Here is a 19303-nt window from a genome sequence, read left to right on the forward strand (position 1 = left end):
TTGGTTCCTCTGGGGCCATCCTCTCTTACATCATGTGTGTGGTAAGAAGTCAGCAGAAACTGTGCTTGTTTTCCAAGTAATGAAAAACCTTATTCAGCATGTTTGCTAGGAAGATAAGCAATCGGAAGACCAAACTGCTAGCTGTTTACAGACTAGAAAATTCTTGATTGAAACTGTTGGAGTAGGTGTCAGTCATATCTCCTTGGTTTGGAGAGATACATACTTCAAAACTGAGGAAAGTGTTTGCATTGACTTGGGCATTGAGGGTTTGAATCTGGGCTCAAATAGGTATGATTACTTGTGCTTTTTTTTTTTTTTTTTAGTCATATCACTCTGCAGAGTTCTTAAACTTAACCTAAATTTAAAACTTAACAGTAAGAAATACTTTAAGCAGTGAGTTTCTTTTAAAAAAAAAAAAGTTTGTTTCTATTGGCTAATTCAGAGTTGTTTTTTCCTTCGAGTGTAGGAAAGTGTGCTACTTTCAGAGCAGCTACTTTGAAGTACCACAGGGTGGCAGCAGGCTTGCATTAATGTATTGCTGATACATCTGTGTCAGAGCAAACTTGAGCTTCAGCGCTGTGTAAATCCTATTGCATTATTAGTAATGGTCTCCTTTTTCTCTGCAACATTTTTACAAAAGTCTCTTGTTTTCCCCATGTCTGTCTCCTTTTTGTTTTCAGAGATGGAGAGGTAATAGCTTAAAGAAAACTGTTCACAGTGCAACAGCTGCCAACCTCTTGGTTCTGTGTTGTATAGTTCAGTTTCATTTCTGCTCTTGTGTCTTGTATGATTAGTGTTGTTGTTCTCCTGTCCTGATGTTTTTCTATGGTCAGCCCTGGCTGTCTTCTTTTACTTTGTCTCTGCTGATTTGAAAGTGTTGTTACCATGTTAGGAATGTTCAGTATCATTCATTTTAATCTCTCTTGAGGAACAATTTCAGAAAAGTGTAAAATACTTCTGTGCAGCTTTGTGGAGGTGAGTTCAAATGAACAATCCCAGGTATGAATTTTAAAGAATCTTGTTCTTTCTTGAACATTTTGTATCTCCTTATCAAAAAGAAATCAGATAATGTGGCTCATGTGACATCTTTTTATATACAGATATATATATGCTTATGTATTTGTATACTGTCAGAAATTTAGTCCATATCAGTAGAAAGATGATGCTTATGGGCACACAGATATTACAAGTATGTTCTTTAAGATTTAACAAGAATTTGATCTTTGGTGAACATGCGATCTATTGGGTACATGTTTACTAGTAGGCATAGTCACTCTATACCTTCACTTTTCTTTTACTATCCCCGTCCTTTTCTAAAATTTACTTTATTGCTAGCTCCTCTCAGCCTTCACAGAGAGTTTCGAGACACTTGCAGTTGTTGGTTGGAGGAATCTAGGTAAATAGGTAGCCTGGGGAAGTAATTAGCAAAATAGTTACGCAGTGACAGAGTGGCTTTCCTCTATGTATTTGTCAAATTTCAGGAAGTTTAGTTTTTGAGGTTGTATTCTAGAAAACTTGTGCTGCTTTACATAAGCTTAGACAATTAAAGTGGATCAGCCAGTAAATTTTGTGTGATTTCTGCACAATAAGCAGAATAACTTGTTTCTAGCCTAGCATTTTTCTTTTCTGCTTTACTTCCTTTAATGGAAATAATTAATTTTAAAAGCACTGTTATAATTGGGGAATTTGGTATCATTGTCTTGAAGCTGCATTTCAGGAGAAGAAATGCTCAAGTATTTCAATAAACCCTGCTTCAGGCTCTTGCAACCTGTGCTAATGAAACAACAGTTTTCCCTTCCTCCCCCCCTGCCCTGACTCCCATATGACTTCCATCCAAAGCAGTATGTTTATTGAAGCTTACGTAGAACAGATGAGAAGGTGTTTGTGGAAACATCTTAATGGTTGAAACCTTATTTTTGCAAATTTTCCAATTACTTTTTTTGATAAAACTGCAGCTTAATCACCCAAAGCCTATACAGGTATCTCTTACAGCTTGAGTTGATAAAATTGGTCAACATGTATTCAGGTAACTACTTAGTTTTTGCACTTGTATGTGCTTGATTTTCCACCCATCCCACTTATGTGCCTATTAGCAGGGTGAGTTAAGGAGTTAACTTGACAAAGAATTTAACTTCCAAAGAAAAAAAGCAAGGGCCTGTAATGTTCACTCATCCTGTGAATTGTGACTTCTTTTAAAACACTAACACAGTGAGTCGTCTTTAGAACGCTTGATTGTATTAGCATGTCCTCCCTTTTTTTTTTTTTTTTTCTCCCCAGAGTGAATGCTTGCTGATTGCAACTGTAGTATTAGAATCAGTGTGCCTAGGGATGAGGGAAATTCTTGAGGTTGAAGAGGAACCATTAATTGGGGTGATGAAACAGCAAGAGAAGGGACAAATTGTATTAGTCTTACAAACTGTATGCTGGCCCATCACCTATACTAGCTGTGTGGTTTCTGTAGGCACAGTGGAAGGACTTGGAGTTCTTGGGGATCAAGGGTTTGGTTTTCCTTGGGCTGTAAGCTCCTGGCCAGCATCACCTGTGTATGCGCAGCAGAGACGGCTTTTTGCTGGTGGTTGGATCACCATCTGTGAATGGTGAAGTCTGCACTCTATTCATGTGTTTGTAGTCTGTGGTGGTAAAGAAGGTGAAAGAGGTTATAGAAGAGTTTCCGCACTGTCCATGTGCTGAGTAGGTCTTAGCTGCACTGTTTAATTGTTGCTTGATGAGGTCTTGGCTCATTTTGAAGCTTTCTGTACCACCCACATTTTTTTTTTTTTTGCCAGACTTCCCTCCTCTTTCCTCAGCTCTTTCTTGCGGAGCCAGGCAAGGGTTCTTCAATCTCATGCTTGCTTTGTGTGGATTCTCAGACTCCTAATAGTATTTGAACTTTTTTTTTCCTTTGGCTTGGTCTTACTGTTGTCTTTTGATTTAGATATACGTAGAAAGTGCTTTGTGGCTTCTAAGCTTAGCTTGTGCAACATCTGAAAAGGATATTCTTCTGTTTAGGCTGTCTTACCCGACACTTAATTGCAGTAGTATACTAAGTAGTCTTGGTTTTGTGTTTGATGGATTGATACTGAGATATATCGTCAAAGGCAGGGTGTTCTTAGAGGATAAGAACTACTGCCTACTGCAGACAGTAGAAAGATGCTGATTTTGCTGCATTTGTGCGCCTTCCTTACGGTATCTGAAACAGTGATGATTTATCGGGATGAACAGAAGTCCTTCTAACATCCTTGTTGTGTTTATTTGCTAGGTGATGAATTTCACAGAATAGCATATCTTCTCAGGCTATAGCAAAAAACCCGTGGAGCTGGCATGGTTTGAAATGGCAGTGGAAAATGGACATGTGGAAGCATACTTTTGTGGGGGTGTTTCCTCTCTCTTGTATGTGTGCCTCTCCAGATCCATTCTTAAATTTTGCTGTGGATTCTGAGCTAGCACAGCAGATGTATGACACACGTGTTTAATTAAAGAAGCAATTTATCCTATTCCTTTCCTGCTTCTAAAGTTTTGTTTACTGCAATTACAAGTTTTGCCTATTTCCAGATACTGCTTTGGGACCACACTCACAAGGAGACATGCCAGTGAAAGCATTTAGCCAGTGGCTTTTCCTGGCTATGTATCTAATGGAGCCAAATTTTCAGGATGTGTTCTCCTCTTAAAGCTTCTAGTTTAAGATCTCTTATTCCTCTTTGGTGCTCAGCGAGTAAGTTAATTGCCCCCTTCAGTTCATTACAACTTGTTTTGAGTTACCATTTGGTTAGTTTTGTGTGGCTGCTTAGCTTTGTTGTGTTCTTTCCTGTCTTGATGCTGTAGGAGCTTTGCTTCTGTACTACCTGTAAGAGCTATGTGGTTTCCATGCTGTCATATAGCAGTTCTCTGCTTACATGTTGAATTGATCAAGAACTAAGAAAATAACTTGCAAAAATTGTGTGTATATGTCTGTATATGTAAAAAAAAAAAGAAGTCCTCAAATATGCAGTCTTTTATATCTCTCTCTTAACAACAAAAAGAGACCAATATCTGCTATTTGTGTTTTGTTCTTTGTCTTGGGGAAATGCTGATGCTCTCTTATTACATGTGTAATGCAATTCAATAGAAGCTGATGTTTGGCTACTGTAATGTTAATCTTTGTCTGTTTTAAGGAGCCTGTTTTAAGAAGTTTTGAGCTGTGAGCAGGAAAAAACAGCAAATGAAGACTCTTGTCAGGAAGGCTTTAATATTTTCAGAAGTTTTATCTGTGGACATCTCCTTTCCTTTATTTTTGGATTTCATCTTCAGCTGATCAAAACCCTCTTGTCTTTCAGGCTATGAACCGTTCCCTTGCAAATGTGATTCTCGGGGGCTATGGTACCACGTCAACAGCTGGTGGGAAGCCCATGGAAATTACTGGAACCCACACAGAAATCAATGTGGACAATGCAATTGAAATGATAAAGGAAGCCAATAATATTATTATTACTCCAGGTGAGACACTCCTGACTCATATAGCAAGATGTTCAGAGGATGTGTATTATTTAAAAAAAAAAAAAAAACCAACCGAACAAAAACCCAAAACAAACCAAAAACTGTAGCCTGTCTTGCAGTTGCAACATAGCAGCAGCATGTCAAATGTTGACTGGGTCTGTTCGATCTGGTTTTGTTCCCAGGTCAGTCATCATTTGTCTGTGTAGACATGTCTATGCCACTTTATTTTTCCTTGTGTGTGTCTCTTCAAAATTTGTCCCTTTTATCTATGTTTTAAATTTTTCAGGACAAAGACTGTCTTTCGTAAATTATGTTTACAGTTAATTTTGTGTACAGCTGTTGTAGTGTGCATTACCACAGTACCAGTGGTACCAGTAACAAAATACCTGTTAAGTTACTGAAGGAGAGGGTTTTGTTTATGCCTCTCAACTACTTGCTCAATTCTGCGTTGTTTTATTTTAAAAAGTCAGAAAACTATCTAAAACTTAGTTAGTACACAATAAATACTGGAACTAAAGTAGAAAGAACCCTGAAAACCAAACCCCTGAGTTGCCTGAAACTATTGTGTTGGCTGTAGGCCCATATGGTTCAATAGCACGTTCCCTGTTAGGAGAGGTCAGGTAGGGAATAGCTCAAAAAAACTTGTTTTCCTTCAGCTGAATGGCACAACTATTGTGTTAAATTTATTTTAGCAGTGAAATGGAAAGAATGCTAAAACCCAAAGTTGTCTTTCGTTTTGCTTCAGCTTAAATGAAAACATTGGTGAGGTAGGGTTTAATGTGGTAAGTTACCTTTGTTTCCACCAGAGCTTGCAAATATTTTCAAGGAGTTTGCTCCTTCCTCCTGTGGTCAAACCTTGACACTATTAGTGATTTGTATTCTGCATTTTCTTTCTGGGTATTGTTGCTCCTAATTCAGTCAAAAAGACTGAAAAGATAACTTGCTGCTAAAAGCCATATTCAACTACAAGATTTGCATTATGCAAATCCAAAATTTTGTTGAGGATATGGTGGTGAAGTAACCTGATAGTAGTCTCTTTATCAATTTTTCAGTGTACCTGTCTGAAACATCCTTTTCTGATAAAGAAAGGAACACTTGTCTTTTGTGAAGCTGAAATAAGTTACTGTGTAGTGTGACTGGTCAAACCACTACACTGTTAGCTGTCAGGAGACCAAAAATATGAGATGAACTACAGTGGTCAGGCTGAAACTCTCCTGGGAATATATGAGCATCTGAGATAGATATATATTTAGAGAGAGAGAGATATTACTTGTTTGTCTATTTATTTTTAATTATGAGAACTTCTGTTTGTGTGGGAAGTACACTTATTGTCTGTAACTATTGTATCTGCACTGAAGAAGAAAGATAGCTTAAAATTTGGAAATTCTTTCAGGTTATGGTTTGTGTGCAGCGAAAGCTCAGTACCCCATAGCTGATCTGGTGAAGATGTTGAGAGAACAAGGGAAAAATGTCAGGTAAGTACTTTTCCTTGATGAAAAGTATTACAGGTTTGTTGGTTTATTTTTTTTTCTTTCATTCTTTGAAAATCCCCTACAAGTCTGTGTTTTCATTTAATTTTTCTTTCAGCAGTCATTATTATGCTCATTCCCTCTCCCAGAAATGCTAGCTGGAGGAATGCTCTAGCCCTATTAGCCCATAGCCGAATGTCTAGAAATCCCACACTTTAGTGTAAAAGGTATTTCTACCTTTCACTCCACAAGGTATTTCAGTAAAAGTATTTCATGCTTTTGTGTAAAAGATGTATCTACCTTTTACTGATGTTGGGGAGTTAAGATCCCTTACTCCATTACACTCTTATTAAATTTGATTTTGGAAGCGGCCCCAGAAAGTTGGCGAATCATTTTTTGTTGTTTTGTTGTTTTGGTTTTGTTTTGTGTCATGCTGAAGTTAATTTTAAAAAGAAAGGCTTTAAAATTTCATACTTCTTTATTGTAGCAACAAAGTCTTACTCTTTTGAAAGGTAACAGTTCCTTTAGATACCTATGTTCTGCCTTGGGATAGCATAGTGCTTTTCTACAAAACAAGCAGTGAAGTTTTTTGAAAAATAACACTTCAATGTAGCTTTTTGTATTGTGTTCAAGAGAACAGTTGGGAGCCTTTTCTAAAGGTGGAGGTTGGAGAACTCTGTGAAAGCAACCACTTTGTGGAAATATGTTACTGTCAGGAGCGATCACAACAGCTGTCTTCAGTGCAGGGAAAGCATTTTTTCTTTATGCTTGTAGTCAATGGGGAGAGAGCACAAGCCTAAACTAAGTGTTTTGAATTGCCTCCTAGAGAAACCTCTAGGATTTTTTGAAAGGGGGATTGTTTACTAGGCTAAATAGCTTTACTTTTTTTTTTTTCTAAGTCCTGATTTGCTAAGGAAATGGACCTCTCTGCTTGTGAAACCATTGGGAAATAAAGGGGTGCAATGGGAATAGTTGAGACTTCTAGGCAGGAAATGAGAGCCTCCTGCAGTATGGAGAAGTGTTTGCTGGAGTCAGTCTGGTATGAAGTGGAACAGTAGATCAGGTAGCAGCCCCTGCACAAAAAATGTGGGACTTACCTCTTTCCTGGGATTACTGACTTGCTTTAATAGAAATAATGCTTACTACTACACAGCAGCATTTGTATATATAAAAAAAATACAGATAACGCCATCCAATTCTGACTGGCATGCTTGAAACAATACTGAAAAGCATTAACCACACTGTAATGTTAGATGCCCTTCTTAGGTTAAAAATCTGCAGTCTACCTTGCCTCTAAAAGTTTTGAATATCCATTCGTTGTGCGACAAAAGAACATTTCTTGGCTAGTGTGATGACAGTGTCCTATGCTTTTTGGCTTTCATTTCAGTGCTGTGGGGATGAGCTTTATTTTTTATCAACATTGGTGATATAGAAGGTTATTGCTTTTGAGTTTTGTGTTGGCTTTGCAGGGGAGAAATGTGAAAGAATCCTTGAAATAACTGGCTTACACTTGAAATTAGTCAGTTTCAGGAAGGGATCACTGCAGTGGTTACCTAGTATTTTAATGAAATAAATCTGTATTTACAGTTTGTGGTAATTCAGGCCTTTCATCACTTTGCGGAGCTCCCACGGTGTTCATTGAGTGCAGCTGCTGTCCCTCTGGTTTCAGTAGGCCTGGAGTGCCTCGGGACCCTAGTGCGCTCACCATCCAGATGTAGTGACACTCTCACACATCCGCTGTGGAGGGGTGCCAGCATGGACATATGATTGTCATCAATTTGTAATGCCCATACCGTGCCAAGAAAAATTGTGTCTGTCATATGGTCTTTTTTTTGCTTCATGGCTCACAATTGATCCAGAGAAGCTGTTGTTTTAATTTACTTTGCCTATAGCCATAACATTCTCAGTGAAGAGGGCAGATTATATAACATGATGCATGACCTTTGACTAGGGTTTAAATTTAGAAGTTCGGGAGAGTTTGGAAACTTCAGACTGTTTTAGTTATTGAATTGCATAGCTAACATCATCACTTACTTGAGATGGTCTTGCAGCAGATGGCATCTTTAATGCATTAGTAGGATCACATAGAAAGCTGGATATTGCTGAGCCTTCGTTATAGCTTTCCCTTGTTATGGATGGGTAAAACAACAAAACTTTTCATAGGCTAGATCCTGTAGTCCCCAGAATCCATTGGCCTTGGAGAAGAAATGCTTGTTCTACAACTGGTGTTGTATTTCTGCCAAATTAAAACTGAGTAAATTGTTGAAAGTTCTTGCCTTACCGAAGTTCTTTAGCCACATGCTGTGTTGTTTGTAGGCCCCTAGTTGTGAAATTCTGATTTATTCTGTGTAATTAAATTATATTCTATAGTAATTCTAGGTATAGGTACATAATTATTCCATAGTATTTTAATACAGTTTAAAACCCTATAAATTCTCACATGTGCATGGGTAACTGATGCTGCCATGTCCACATCAAGTTAACGGTCTTAGCTTTTGCCACAGTATGACATTCCTAAGACGTTTTCTATCTGTGTGTTTTGTTTTCCTACATAGTAAGAAATTCTTGATGAGAAAAATGTATTGCAGGGTGAAAGGGCTCTTAAAATTGTGCTTTGTAGACTTTTAAAATCTAACCCATAATTAAATATGGTGCTTTTCTGGTAACTCTCATAGTTGAAAGAAATGCAGATAACCTTTTTAACAGCCTTTCAAATTAGTTGCTAATACGTTTAGTGTTTTGGGGTTTTTTTTAACCTGATTTTTGTAAGTGGCTATCTTGAAGGACTTGGATTTCTGTCTTCTGATTCTGGAGAATCTAATTACTTTTGAGTGCATGGAAACAACAGGTTTCTTACATTTTTTTTGAAATGTGATGGCATGGACTTAGTGTTGGACCTGCATTTTTTAATTTTTATTGTTACCCCTATGGCTGAGCCCTAAACAAATGCATTTCAGGGTTCTGTTTTTTCTCTCCATTGTTCTAATAGGTGTAGCTGCATGCTTCTGGCAGGGGGGGTGAGGGAGGTGTATTGTAGGTATGCCATTGGTTCCATATGGGTCAGCTCAGCGCCTGGTGATCTTACTAGGTCAGTTTGTGATGCTTTGTGGAGGCAGGGTCTCCTTTCTTCCCTGCAGTTGGTTTCTTGGGAGGGTTACTGCATTGAGCTAAGGTCCATGCCATGTATTTGGCTCTTGCCCCTGCTGTGATAAACGATAGTGGTTGGAAATTCAAGACAGTACCAACCCTCACTTTAAATATGCTTAATTTAACTAATTTAATTCAGTTGAAATTTAACTGACTTGACCCCAGCAGGGCCACTGAGCTTACTCCATGCTGAAGTACTGTTTCTGGGGCCATGTTGTTGCCTCAGGCATGTTATGAGGCTTAAACTAGCTAAGCTGGTTATGTGTTTTAATGCAAGCAATCTACATAGTCCTCTATGTGTGATTATTATACTGTGATCCTTCCAAGTTGTGCTACACTGCAACTGTTGTACATCGCACGATTCAAGCTGTGGAATATCTGAATGATCCACTTCTCAGTTCATCTAGGTTTTTTCTTTTTTTCCTTTCCTGTTACATTGAATAACAGATTGTTGTCTGTACTGAAGATAGGGATGGAGAGGTGTCAAAACACAAATAAAGTGAGGGGGGAGGAAGGGAAGAGGATGTGAGGCAAAACCCTTGGGCAAATTATTCTCTATGTATGGCTTCTGAAGTGTTGAGTAAGCTAAATTAGGCACCAGCCAGATGTTACTTACTTACATCACTCTGTCCACATTTGGCATAATGACAGAAATCCTATCTTTACACGGATGAAGTGATCTTGAAACACTTCTGCATTGGGTTAGGTAGGTGCTAGTTTTTCCAGTATTGATTACAAGAATGTTATCTAGCCAGTTGTAATAAGGACAGATGGTGACTTTATGAACTGTATAAAAAGTAATTTCCATTCTGAGATTTTTCAGTAATTTTTCAGGCAATAGTTGTCTTGTTCACACTACTATAATTAACTTCATACTACTTCAAGTAACTTTTTTCATCCCGAATTTAAATGCGTTCTGTGCTGAAAGTGGTGTCCTAGATATGACATGTATGTCAGGAGTTTTAGATTTTTAGTCTAAATTTAAAAGAAAATTTTGCACTCCGTATTACAAGAAAAGGTTCAAAACAGGAACTAATTTTTCAATGTGCTGTGTTGTCTTTCTAAAGCTAAAAAGTATCTGAAAGAGACTGATTAAAAAGGCTCAGTACCCTTACCTGGTAGTCATGCTGTTTAGGGAAAGGTTATGGAGCAGTTCACCTTGAGTGCACTAACTAGGCTTGTGCAGGACAACCAGGAGATCAGGTTCAGTCAGCATGGGTTCATGAAAGGCAAGTCCTGCTTGACCAACCTGATCTCATTCTATGACTAGGTGACCCGCCTAGTGGATGAGGGAAAGGCTGTGGATGTTGTTTACCCAGAATTTAGTAAAGACTTTGACACTGTTTTCCACAACATTCCACTAGAGAAGCTGGTGTCTCATGGCTTAGAAAGGTGTACCCTTCACTGGGTAAAAAAACTGGCTGGCTGGCTGAGCCCAGACAGTTGTGGTCAACAGAGTTAAATCCAGTTGGTGGCCAGTCACAAATGGTGTTCCCCATGGCTCAGTTCTGGGGCCGGTCTTTTTTAATATCTTTATCAATTACCTGGGCGAGGGGATTGAGCTCACCCTCAGTCACAAAGCTGGGTGGAAGTGCTGATCTGCTTGAGGGTAGGGGCGCTCTACAGAGGGAGCTGGACAGGCTGGGTCGATGGGCTGAGGCCAACTGTATGAGGTTCAACAAGACCAAGTGCTGGGTCCTGCACTTGGGTCACAACAACCCCATGCAACGTGACAGGCTTGGAAAAGGGTGGCTGGAGAGCTGCATGGCAGAGAGGGATCTAGGGGTACTAGTTGACAGCCGGCTGAATATGAGCCAGCAGTGTGCCCAGGTGGCCAAGAAGACCAGTGGCATCCTGGCTTGTATCAGAAGCAGTGTGGCCAGCAGGAGTAGGGAAGTGATTGTCCCCCTGTACTCCGCACTGGTGAGGCCGCACCTCGAATACTGTGTTCAGTTTTTGGCCTGTCACTACAAGAATGACATTGAGGTGCTGAACCATGTCCATTGAAGGTCAACGAAGCTGGTGAGGGGAACTGGGGTTATTTAGCCTGGAGAAGAGGAGGCTGAGGGGAGACCTTATCTCCCTCTACAACTGCCTGAAAGGAGGCTGTAGCGAGGTGGGGGTCGGTCTCCTCTCCCAAGTAACAAATAATAGGACAAGAGTAAATGGCCTCAAGTTGCGCCAGGGGAGGTTTAGACTGGATAATGGGAAAAATATCTTCACTGAAAGGGTTGTCAAGCATTGGAATGGGCTGCCCAGAGAGCTGGCCAAGTCACCATCCCTGGAGGTGTTCAAAAACCATGTAGACGTGGCACTTCAGGACATGGTTTAGTAGGCATGGTGGTGTTGGGTTGACAGTTGGACTTGGAGGTCTATTCCAACCTTAATGATTCTATGATTCTGTACACAGCTCTTATTAGCCCTGAACAATCAGGGATTTGGGCTATCCATGCTTACCTGAATTCTGCTTTCAGTTGGGCAGGCTAATTTCACTCCAGATATATGTAGATCTTGTGAAATAATGAAAGCCTTAAAGAGGCACATATTCTTAATGATTCTTTCTGACACACTTGAACATGCAGTTTCAAGAGGTATTGGCAGCGTACTGTCATATTTGGTTAACAGGCTCTTAGAAGCAGACTTCTGGGAGTCACTTCAATATTTGTCCAAAAAGCTTTTGTATGAGCAGCCTTCTCAAACTTTGTGAGTACACAGTATGTGGTTTCAAGCAGAGTCTGTCAGAAGTCTCTAACTACTGATGGTTGATGCCATAACTCTTCCTGAACAAAGATAATTTGTCCCTTTCTTTTCTTCTTTCTTTGCCTCTTGCCAGGAATAGTGAAGTCAAAGGTGAAATTTATTCTCTTGGCAGCTTAAGTTTTGGCTTTCCAGCCCTTGAAATAAGATTGTATGTGTATATAGTATTTAATAGAAACCTCACGAGTATTTTGTTTTGTGTATTGCCAAAACAGCTTTGGTCACAAAGACGCTCAAATAATTTTATTAGAAACAAAAGAGAATTTTGTTGGAAAATCTATTTTCACTGCCAGAGGAGTGATGGATTTTCTCAAGTGTACTTCAGAATAAGAGTTCTCCTACTGTACTGCAAGTGATTTGAATGTGGTACACTTTAGGATTAGCTGCAGTACTACACATGGCTTTTATTACTGAGTGAGTGGTCTGAAACGTGAGCTGTTAATGTTTTGTCCTGTATATTTGCTCTCCTCTTTCTGATTCTAGGTATTACCCTTTGCAACAGGATCCCAAATGTTTACTAGCTGAATACAGTCTATTTGCTTTGTTTCTTTAAAAGCATTCCTTTTAAAGCTAGCTTTTACCCCGCTGCTTGACCTAGAGCTTAAAACTGTGGTATATCTAGTATCATGTGGATTAATTGTATGTCCTTACTTTTGTTTCTAGAGTTCCAGTTGTCTCATCTTTGCATTGTCTTAATGTTGTCTTGCTGATGGAGTGCTCAGTTGCCCTTTTAAGGGTGTATTTGTACAATGTTAAATTCACAAGTGATCTGTGCTGACTGGACTTGTGGACCATCAGGGTTGTGTTATCCACTTCCATTGCAGTGGATTTGAAAACAGAAATATGTGACAGTCCCTTTGTCACGGCAAGTTGATTTATCAGTCTTTCCCTCCTTTCTGAAAAAGTCTCAAGTCCTTTTATTGCATTCCTGACTCACTTGGATTTCTGCTCAGAAATCCAAGAATTTACAGTTTTCTCTTGGGTATTTTCTGTCTCTTCCAAAGTACATACAGACTTCCTTATTAAACATTTAACTTCACCTATATACAACATTCATCTGAGGCATTTCTGGTGTGCTTGAGTCAGCGTTACATTTGGTGATAGCTCCAGAGCTGGAAAGACAGAAAATGCGCAGGACAGTAGACATTGATCAGTCTAGTTTATTCGGGGGTCGTACATGAGCAGAAGAGTACAATCTACCCACAAGAAATGGATTTGCTTCTAACCAAAATATGCCTTTGGGAGTTGCAGCTAAACTCGTTCAACATCTCCATTCTGAATTTTGTCACGTTTTCACTCTTACAGAACTGCATGCATGCCTTAACACATTCCCTCCTCCCTCCCTCCCCCCCCACCCCCACCCTGTGTGTGTCTGAATTTTTAGTAACTCAGAAGCAGTGTATTTTTTCTAAGTTGGTTTTGAGATGTTTTGAAAATGTTTTGTAAATTGTTATGCTTAAACTGGTATAGCTTCTTGGCTTTCCACCTTCTCACTCCACCTTTTTTTTTTTTTTTCCTTCCAAAGATGAATCATAAGAAGAAAGTGGCATGTTAACTTAATTCAGCAAAGCATTATCTTGTGCTTGAAGTAGAGTTCCTGCTAATTTTTCTGTTGGAGTGTTAGACTGATAACCATGCGTGATCTAGAGATACCTGAGTCAATAAGGTCATTTTCCAGGGCATTTATAGGTCTAGGAGTGGTTTTGCTTCAGAAGGCTGCACAGCCTTTTGGCCTTCTCATTAAGAGTGTTATATTGTGGCCAGTTCATCTACTCTGTGATGCTTTCACTGTTCAGTGGTGTAAGGAACCTGCAAAGCATATTAATGTGGGTGGTGATTTTGCAGCAAAAAGGCTTATTAATGAAAACCAAAGCTATGTGTCACAAGGTTTTAAATATGGTAGTGCTTGGAAGGTGGACATGAATGCTTGCTCTGTGTGATGTGGCTCAGCCTGGTGATTGTAGCCAGAGAAAATTGTCAGATTGTGCTATTACTTTCAAGAGTAGTTGAAGAAAAGCTTGTTGGTATAAGCTATTGCTACATGGAATATTTACTTGGTTGGCCCATCTTGCAGTGATGTCTTCCCAGACATTTCTGGCCACAAGTTCCTTCAGTGTTGTCACTAGAAGTGTCCAGCAGGCTCTCCAAAGCCGTTTTGCAGGGGCAACAACTTTCTGAGAGTGTCTTCTTTTGATGGATGGATTGCAAATGTGCTCCTAGGTTTTTTAGTTTTCCTGGGAAATGAGGATGTTCTTATGCATATCTGTTGGGTCAGTCATACTTCTGACTTTGCAGAAAAGGAACAGCTGCTCTCCACGTAAAGAGTCAAATCTATGGGCCTTTCCCACCCACTCACTTCCGTGCAAGACTAGAAAAGTAATTACGCTATTGTTAAGGTATTAATTCCCATGTGTGCTTATGCTTAAGAACTTCTCAGCCTTGTAGGTCGTAGATGGCAATTTTACTGTATAAAACAGTGTGTTCAGTATGTATTAATGGGGTTGGACTTTCTTTCCTGTTAGGTTTGGTATTCACCCTGTGGCTGGCCGTATGCCTGGTCAGTTGAATGTCCTCCTCGCAGAAGCTGGTGTTCCTTATGATATTGTGCTGGAAATGGATGAGATCAACGAAGACTTCCCAGGTTAGCATGTGAGCTATAAGTTTCCAGTAGATTGGATTTGATCTTGTCAATTTTTGTTCTGTTTCTACATTGCACAAGGATTTTAAAAATAGAAAATTTCGCTCAGGCCATTCAGTTTCTCTTTGTGCCTGTTGTGATACCACTGTAGAGGAGCAGATCTCTTTCTCTTGCAATCTGAGTGCTCTCCCAGCTGATGGCAAGTGAGCACAGAGGAATACAAGAAATAGCCTGACTCAGAAGCAGAAAACTGAGAAGCAGAGAGCACAGACAGGTAAAGCAAAGATATTGAATGCAGAAGTACAGAAAAGAGTAGATACTGAAAGGCCTGTGAAACTTGTTCCCTCCAGAACCAAGAGAACAGGTTTTTTTTTTAATTGCTTGTAGCTGTGAAATAAATGACAAATCCTGTATCTTTTTTATCACTGTTACTGCTCCATACAGGAAAACTACTGTTACTTCTTTAGATCAGGTGTTGTGGATGACTTGACCTTGTCATGTCTTGCAGACCAGTATAGCATTGTACAGACGTCTTGCTTTCTGACATCTTTATTTAAAAATCATAAAGTTGCTGGTAAAAGTTTTTTTTAAAGAATATTCAAAGGAAAAGCCAGGAATAAAGAAATTTGAAGGTGATGATATTATGTGTGAATGAAACCACAGTTAAATGCCAAATAATTTAACTTTTGTGTGTCAGAGTGGTCTAATGAGTCCCTTGGAATGTGGTTGTAGATGTTTGCAGTTTGCTGGAGGTAGTTGGTAGCACACTTGGGACTCTCATATATAACTTGCCTGGTAAGTTTGTAAAATATCGTGAAGGAAGTCCCCATAAATATTTGTGTAGGCTTACCATAAGGGGTTCTTTTGCCTCAAAAGATCAGATTTAACACAAAAACGTACATCAGCTTCAGTGTTCAGGTTTCAGATGATTTTTCGTCAGCTTTATTTTCTTTGTCTTGCTGCAGAAACTGACTTGGTCCTTGTAATTGGTGCAAATGACACAGTTAATTCAGCAGCTCAGGAAGATCCGAACTCTATCATAGCTGGAATGCCAGTTCTTGAGGTCTGGAAGTCCAAACAGGTGAGATTAACAGAGCTGTGTTAGCACCTACCTTAGGTAGTACGTTTTTAAAAACATGGTTTATAGGAAAAGCTAGCAAGATTCTCCTACTCTTCCGGTTTCCATGAAAAGCTTTTCTGCAAGGTGTCCAACAAGTCAGTACTTTGCAAGTGTGATGCACTGTTCATGATTTTGTCATCATCAGCAAGTACTTTAGTGAGACTAATGATGACTGCAGTAGAAAAGGCCAATGGTAGTGCTTCTACTAAAAATGTTAGAATAAACTATGTTCTTCTTGCATCTGCAGCCCTGAAGCATTTCTGTACAAATACTTGCTTTTTTAAGTTTATAGCAAGTTTGATTGACAACTTCAATATTGAGGTGGAAATACAAAAATTAATAATACGCTTAAATTAAAAAAAAAAAAATCAACGAGTGGCTGGATTGAGTAGAGAGCTTAGTCTGACCAGATTGAACTGACAGTTTAGTTTCCTCACCAGTTTTGATCTTTGAAAGCAACATTGTCTGATGTAAAGTACATATACTTGAGTTTCCTTGAGCTGAAATCTTTGATCTCTTGTTCTGAAACCCGTCGTAGCCTCAGTTCTTCTGTGTGTTAGCTGCTCAGACAGAGGGTCATAGTCACTTACACTTACCAGCGGTTTGTGTGTAGCTATGTGTTGCAATCTGAGAAATAAATGTGTACATAGTTGAAGTTGGTAACAGTTTCTCTGCTGAAGATGCAGTGTTTAACTAATGTGACATATAATAGCTAAAACTGGCTGAAATTTATTTTAAGATTTTTTCTTTTTTTTGTGAATCACATGTATGAAGTTATACAGAGTAAGTATGGAGAAGTACCAGAGAGCATTGCACCAAGTATTGACGTGAATGCTCATCTGAATTGCGTTGCTGTCAGGGAATTGGGTTCAAAAATAAAAAACCCTAAAAAACCTTCTATGTTATAATCATCAGTGCCCATCTTGCTTTGACTTTATTACATGGAATAAAGTAAAAGCATATACATGTGTAATGTCCACAGTCTCTTGATCTGACATGCATTATTGTGTTTAATAATAAAATGTTTCTGAAATTGGCCTGATATCAATTTGTCTGCTATATTAAAATACATTTTTGTAGCAGTAAGCCTATTTTGTGGCCTATTTTGGCCAGGGATTTCCCCTCCCATTGTTTGTGGAGGTTGGTTCTGTGTTGTCTTTGTTGAGGGGTGATGGTGGTTGGTGTTTGCTGTTTCAAACATGAACTCTCTATGTGCAGGTCATTGTAATGAAGAGATCTCTGGGAGTTGGTTATGCAGCAGTGGACAATCCAATCTTCTACAAACCCAATACTGCCATGTTGTTGGGAGATGCTAAGAAGACTTGTGATGCCCTGCAGGCCAAAGTCAGAGAATCGTATCAAAGCTAAACACTGATTTATATTACACTCATGATTGCGACTACAGTTTTGTCACAGAGGTCATGAAAAACAAGAGTTAGAAGAATCTCTTACTCTCATAATGCAGACAGCGTTTGGAGAAGACTGCATTGACTCCTAGGAGATGTAGTTCAGTCAGGGAAGCTAGGCTTTTATGAAAGGCACATTAGCCCTTCAAACTAAATCTCCTATGAGGCAATGCATTAAAGAACGAAAATGTGCTTTTTAAGGTTAACACTGAGCTGTTAGAAGCAGGAACTAGTAACTCATGGTCATCTTTAAGTAGTTACTGGCTTCCTCCTCCTAACTCTCTGCACTTCTGTCATGGAAATTCACTAAAAAAATACTGTGCCAAAATTCATAGAATCATAGAATTGTTCAGGTTGGAAAAGACCTTTAAGATCAAAATTGTCTTCTGTCTTATCATCAAAGCTGTTCTTTGGCCAGTATGGACAAAACAAGTATTTATTTCGTCAAAACTTAAAGGCAAAATTAAAAACAGATGCAAGCAGGTGCAAATAAATGCTCACATGATTTGAGATTCTAAACATAATGTTCTGTTACATTTCTATAGAAAAATTGAACTATTTCTTTTGTGGATTGTATGGATGCTGTGAATCAGGGACATTTGGGGAAAGTTACTTTTCTTTAAAATACAGTTCCACTTTTTTGTAGTGCCCGCTTACATTATATAAAATGAAACACAGGATTTCAGGGACCTACCAAGTGATCTTCAAGCCTGACAAGGAAATGTACACTTGCACTGCTTAACTGTTCTAAGCAGCTGCTAAATTCTTCATCTTTTCCAGTTGTTGCCTTTTTAAGCGTCTGAGGAAAAGATACGGTCCAGTTCTGCACAGGCAGATCTGTTCACAGAATTTGGACCACAGTGTTTCAGTTTATGTTCACTTAGACTTTTAAATGTATTTGCTACTTTAAAATTTAGTGATTATTTCTTAATTAACATTTTTGTGATGCTGGAAAAGGCACTTTTGAACATGTTTAAGATGCTGGAGTTCATTAGAATTTTTCTAAGTAAAAAAGCTATTGTTTGGACAGCACAGAAACATACCAAACTTAAAATCCAGTGTTTTGATTATTTGACTTCTCCCTAATCTAATTAAAAGCACTGTTAAATTCCCACAATAAATTCAGCAAAGAATTAAATTAAATTATGACACAAATTGCTGTTTTGTTATTATTATGTTAAGTGTACTTGAGTGGAACTCAAATATTTGCCTAATAAAATGAATTTATCATGTTGCCATAATGATGTAGCAACTGTCCATGGTGACGAAGGCTAAATAGAAATAGCTGTACTTATGTTAGAAAGCATTCGTATCTGGGGAAGACAAACTATTATGAAGTAAGTCTTGAAATTAATCCATCTTGATTGATAGAACAAACATTTTTTATTACACCATGTAGAGAGACCTCATATAAAATATAGTATTTCTACTTAGCTACCTCTGTTTTCATGTGAAGATCACTTAAAACACAGACTTTGAACAGGTAATGCATTAAGAAATGTAACAATGTATGAAAGAAGCTACACTTTTTGCAAATCTTTTATATAATTTGAAATAAAAATTATCATGTAAGCATTAATATGTTGTACACTGCAGGAAAAGACTTGTAATTAAATTTTGATTTAAAACATCACGGCAGCTATACTTGAATGTAGCGTACATGGCCTCTTGATTTCAACTGTTTTAGGTCTGCAAAAATTGGGAGGTAAATGGGAGAGGAGGAAATACAAGGAAATAATCCTCTCTCCCTCTCCCTCCCAGCTAAGCAAAAAGGGGATTTGAAAGGATTTAATATCCTGAAGCATTAATTTTTGTCTTGTCAAACTTGAAGTACCTAACTGCGGTATGCAACATGTCTCTGCTTATAAGTAGCTAATATAAGGCTTGGCTTTTCCTTTGTATTTGGAAATACAACCACGCTGTTATGTTGGATCAGAGTACTAGTGTTATCTTTAAAACTGTGCTTTACCATGGAACACCTGGTAACTGTTGAAGTGCTAATAAAAGTCAGTTATTTTTCTTTACTGATCACTGTCTCTATTCACTCCTCTTGTGTTTCCTGAGTAGGTAAGTAGCCGGAGATTCTTTCTGGGAGTTAGCAGATCAAAATGCCACCAAAAAGATGTTGAGATTGAAGAGTGTAGTGAAAAGGAATCACAGTGAAATAGGCATATTTATTGTCTTTTTTTCAGTTTGGATGGTTCTTTAAAATACTCATTCTAGGTATGACTGATACCACTTGACCGTAGCAACTTCACTATGAGCTCTTCTAGTAAATGAAGAGGGTTAGACA

General features: G+C 38.6%; 1 protein-coding gene across 1 annotated transcript in view; it reads left to right on the forward strand.

Annotated features, from left to right (window-relative positions):
- Positions 1-19015, forward strand: part of NNT (nicotinamide nucleotide transhydrogenase) — a 45851-nt gene extending 26836 nt beyond the window's left edge. Inside the window, 6 exon segments of the mRNA XM_035889489.1 lie at positions 1-41; positions 4314-4473; positions 5867-5948; positions 14369-14487; positions 15450-15565; positions 16823-19015. The exon segment at positions 1-41 is cut by the window's left edge and continues 33 nt beyond it. Coding sequence (XP_035745382.1) covers positions 1-41; positions 4314-4473; positions 5867-5948; positions 14369-14487; positions 15450-15565; positions 16823-16972 — 668 coding nt within the window. The 3' untranslated portion in view covers positions 16973-19015.
- Positions 19016-19303: the final 288 nt, after the last annotated feature.

Source organism: Egretta garzetta, unplaced genomic scaffold (genome assembly GCF_000687185.1).
Source record: "Egretta garzetta isolate BGI_Z169 unplaced genomic scaffold, ASM68718v1 scaffold712, whole genome shotgun sequence".
NCBI lineage: Eukaryota > Metazoa > Chordata > Aves > Pelecaniformes > Ardeidae > Egretta > Egretta garzetta.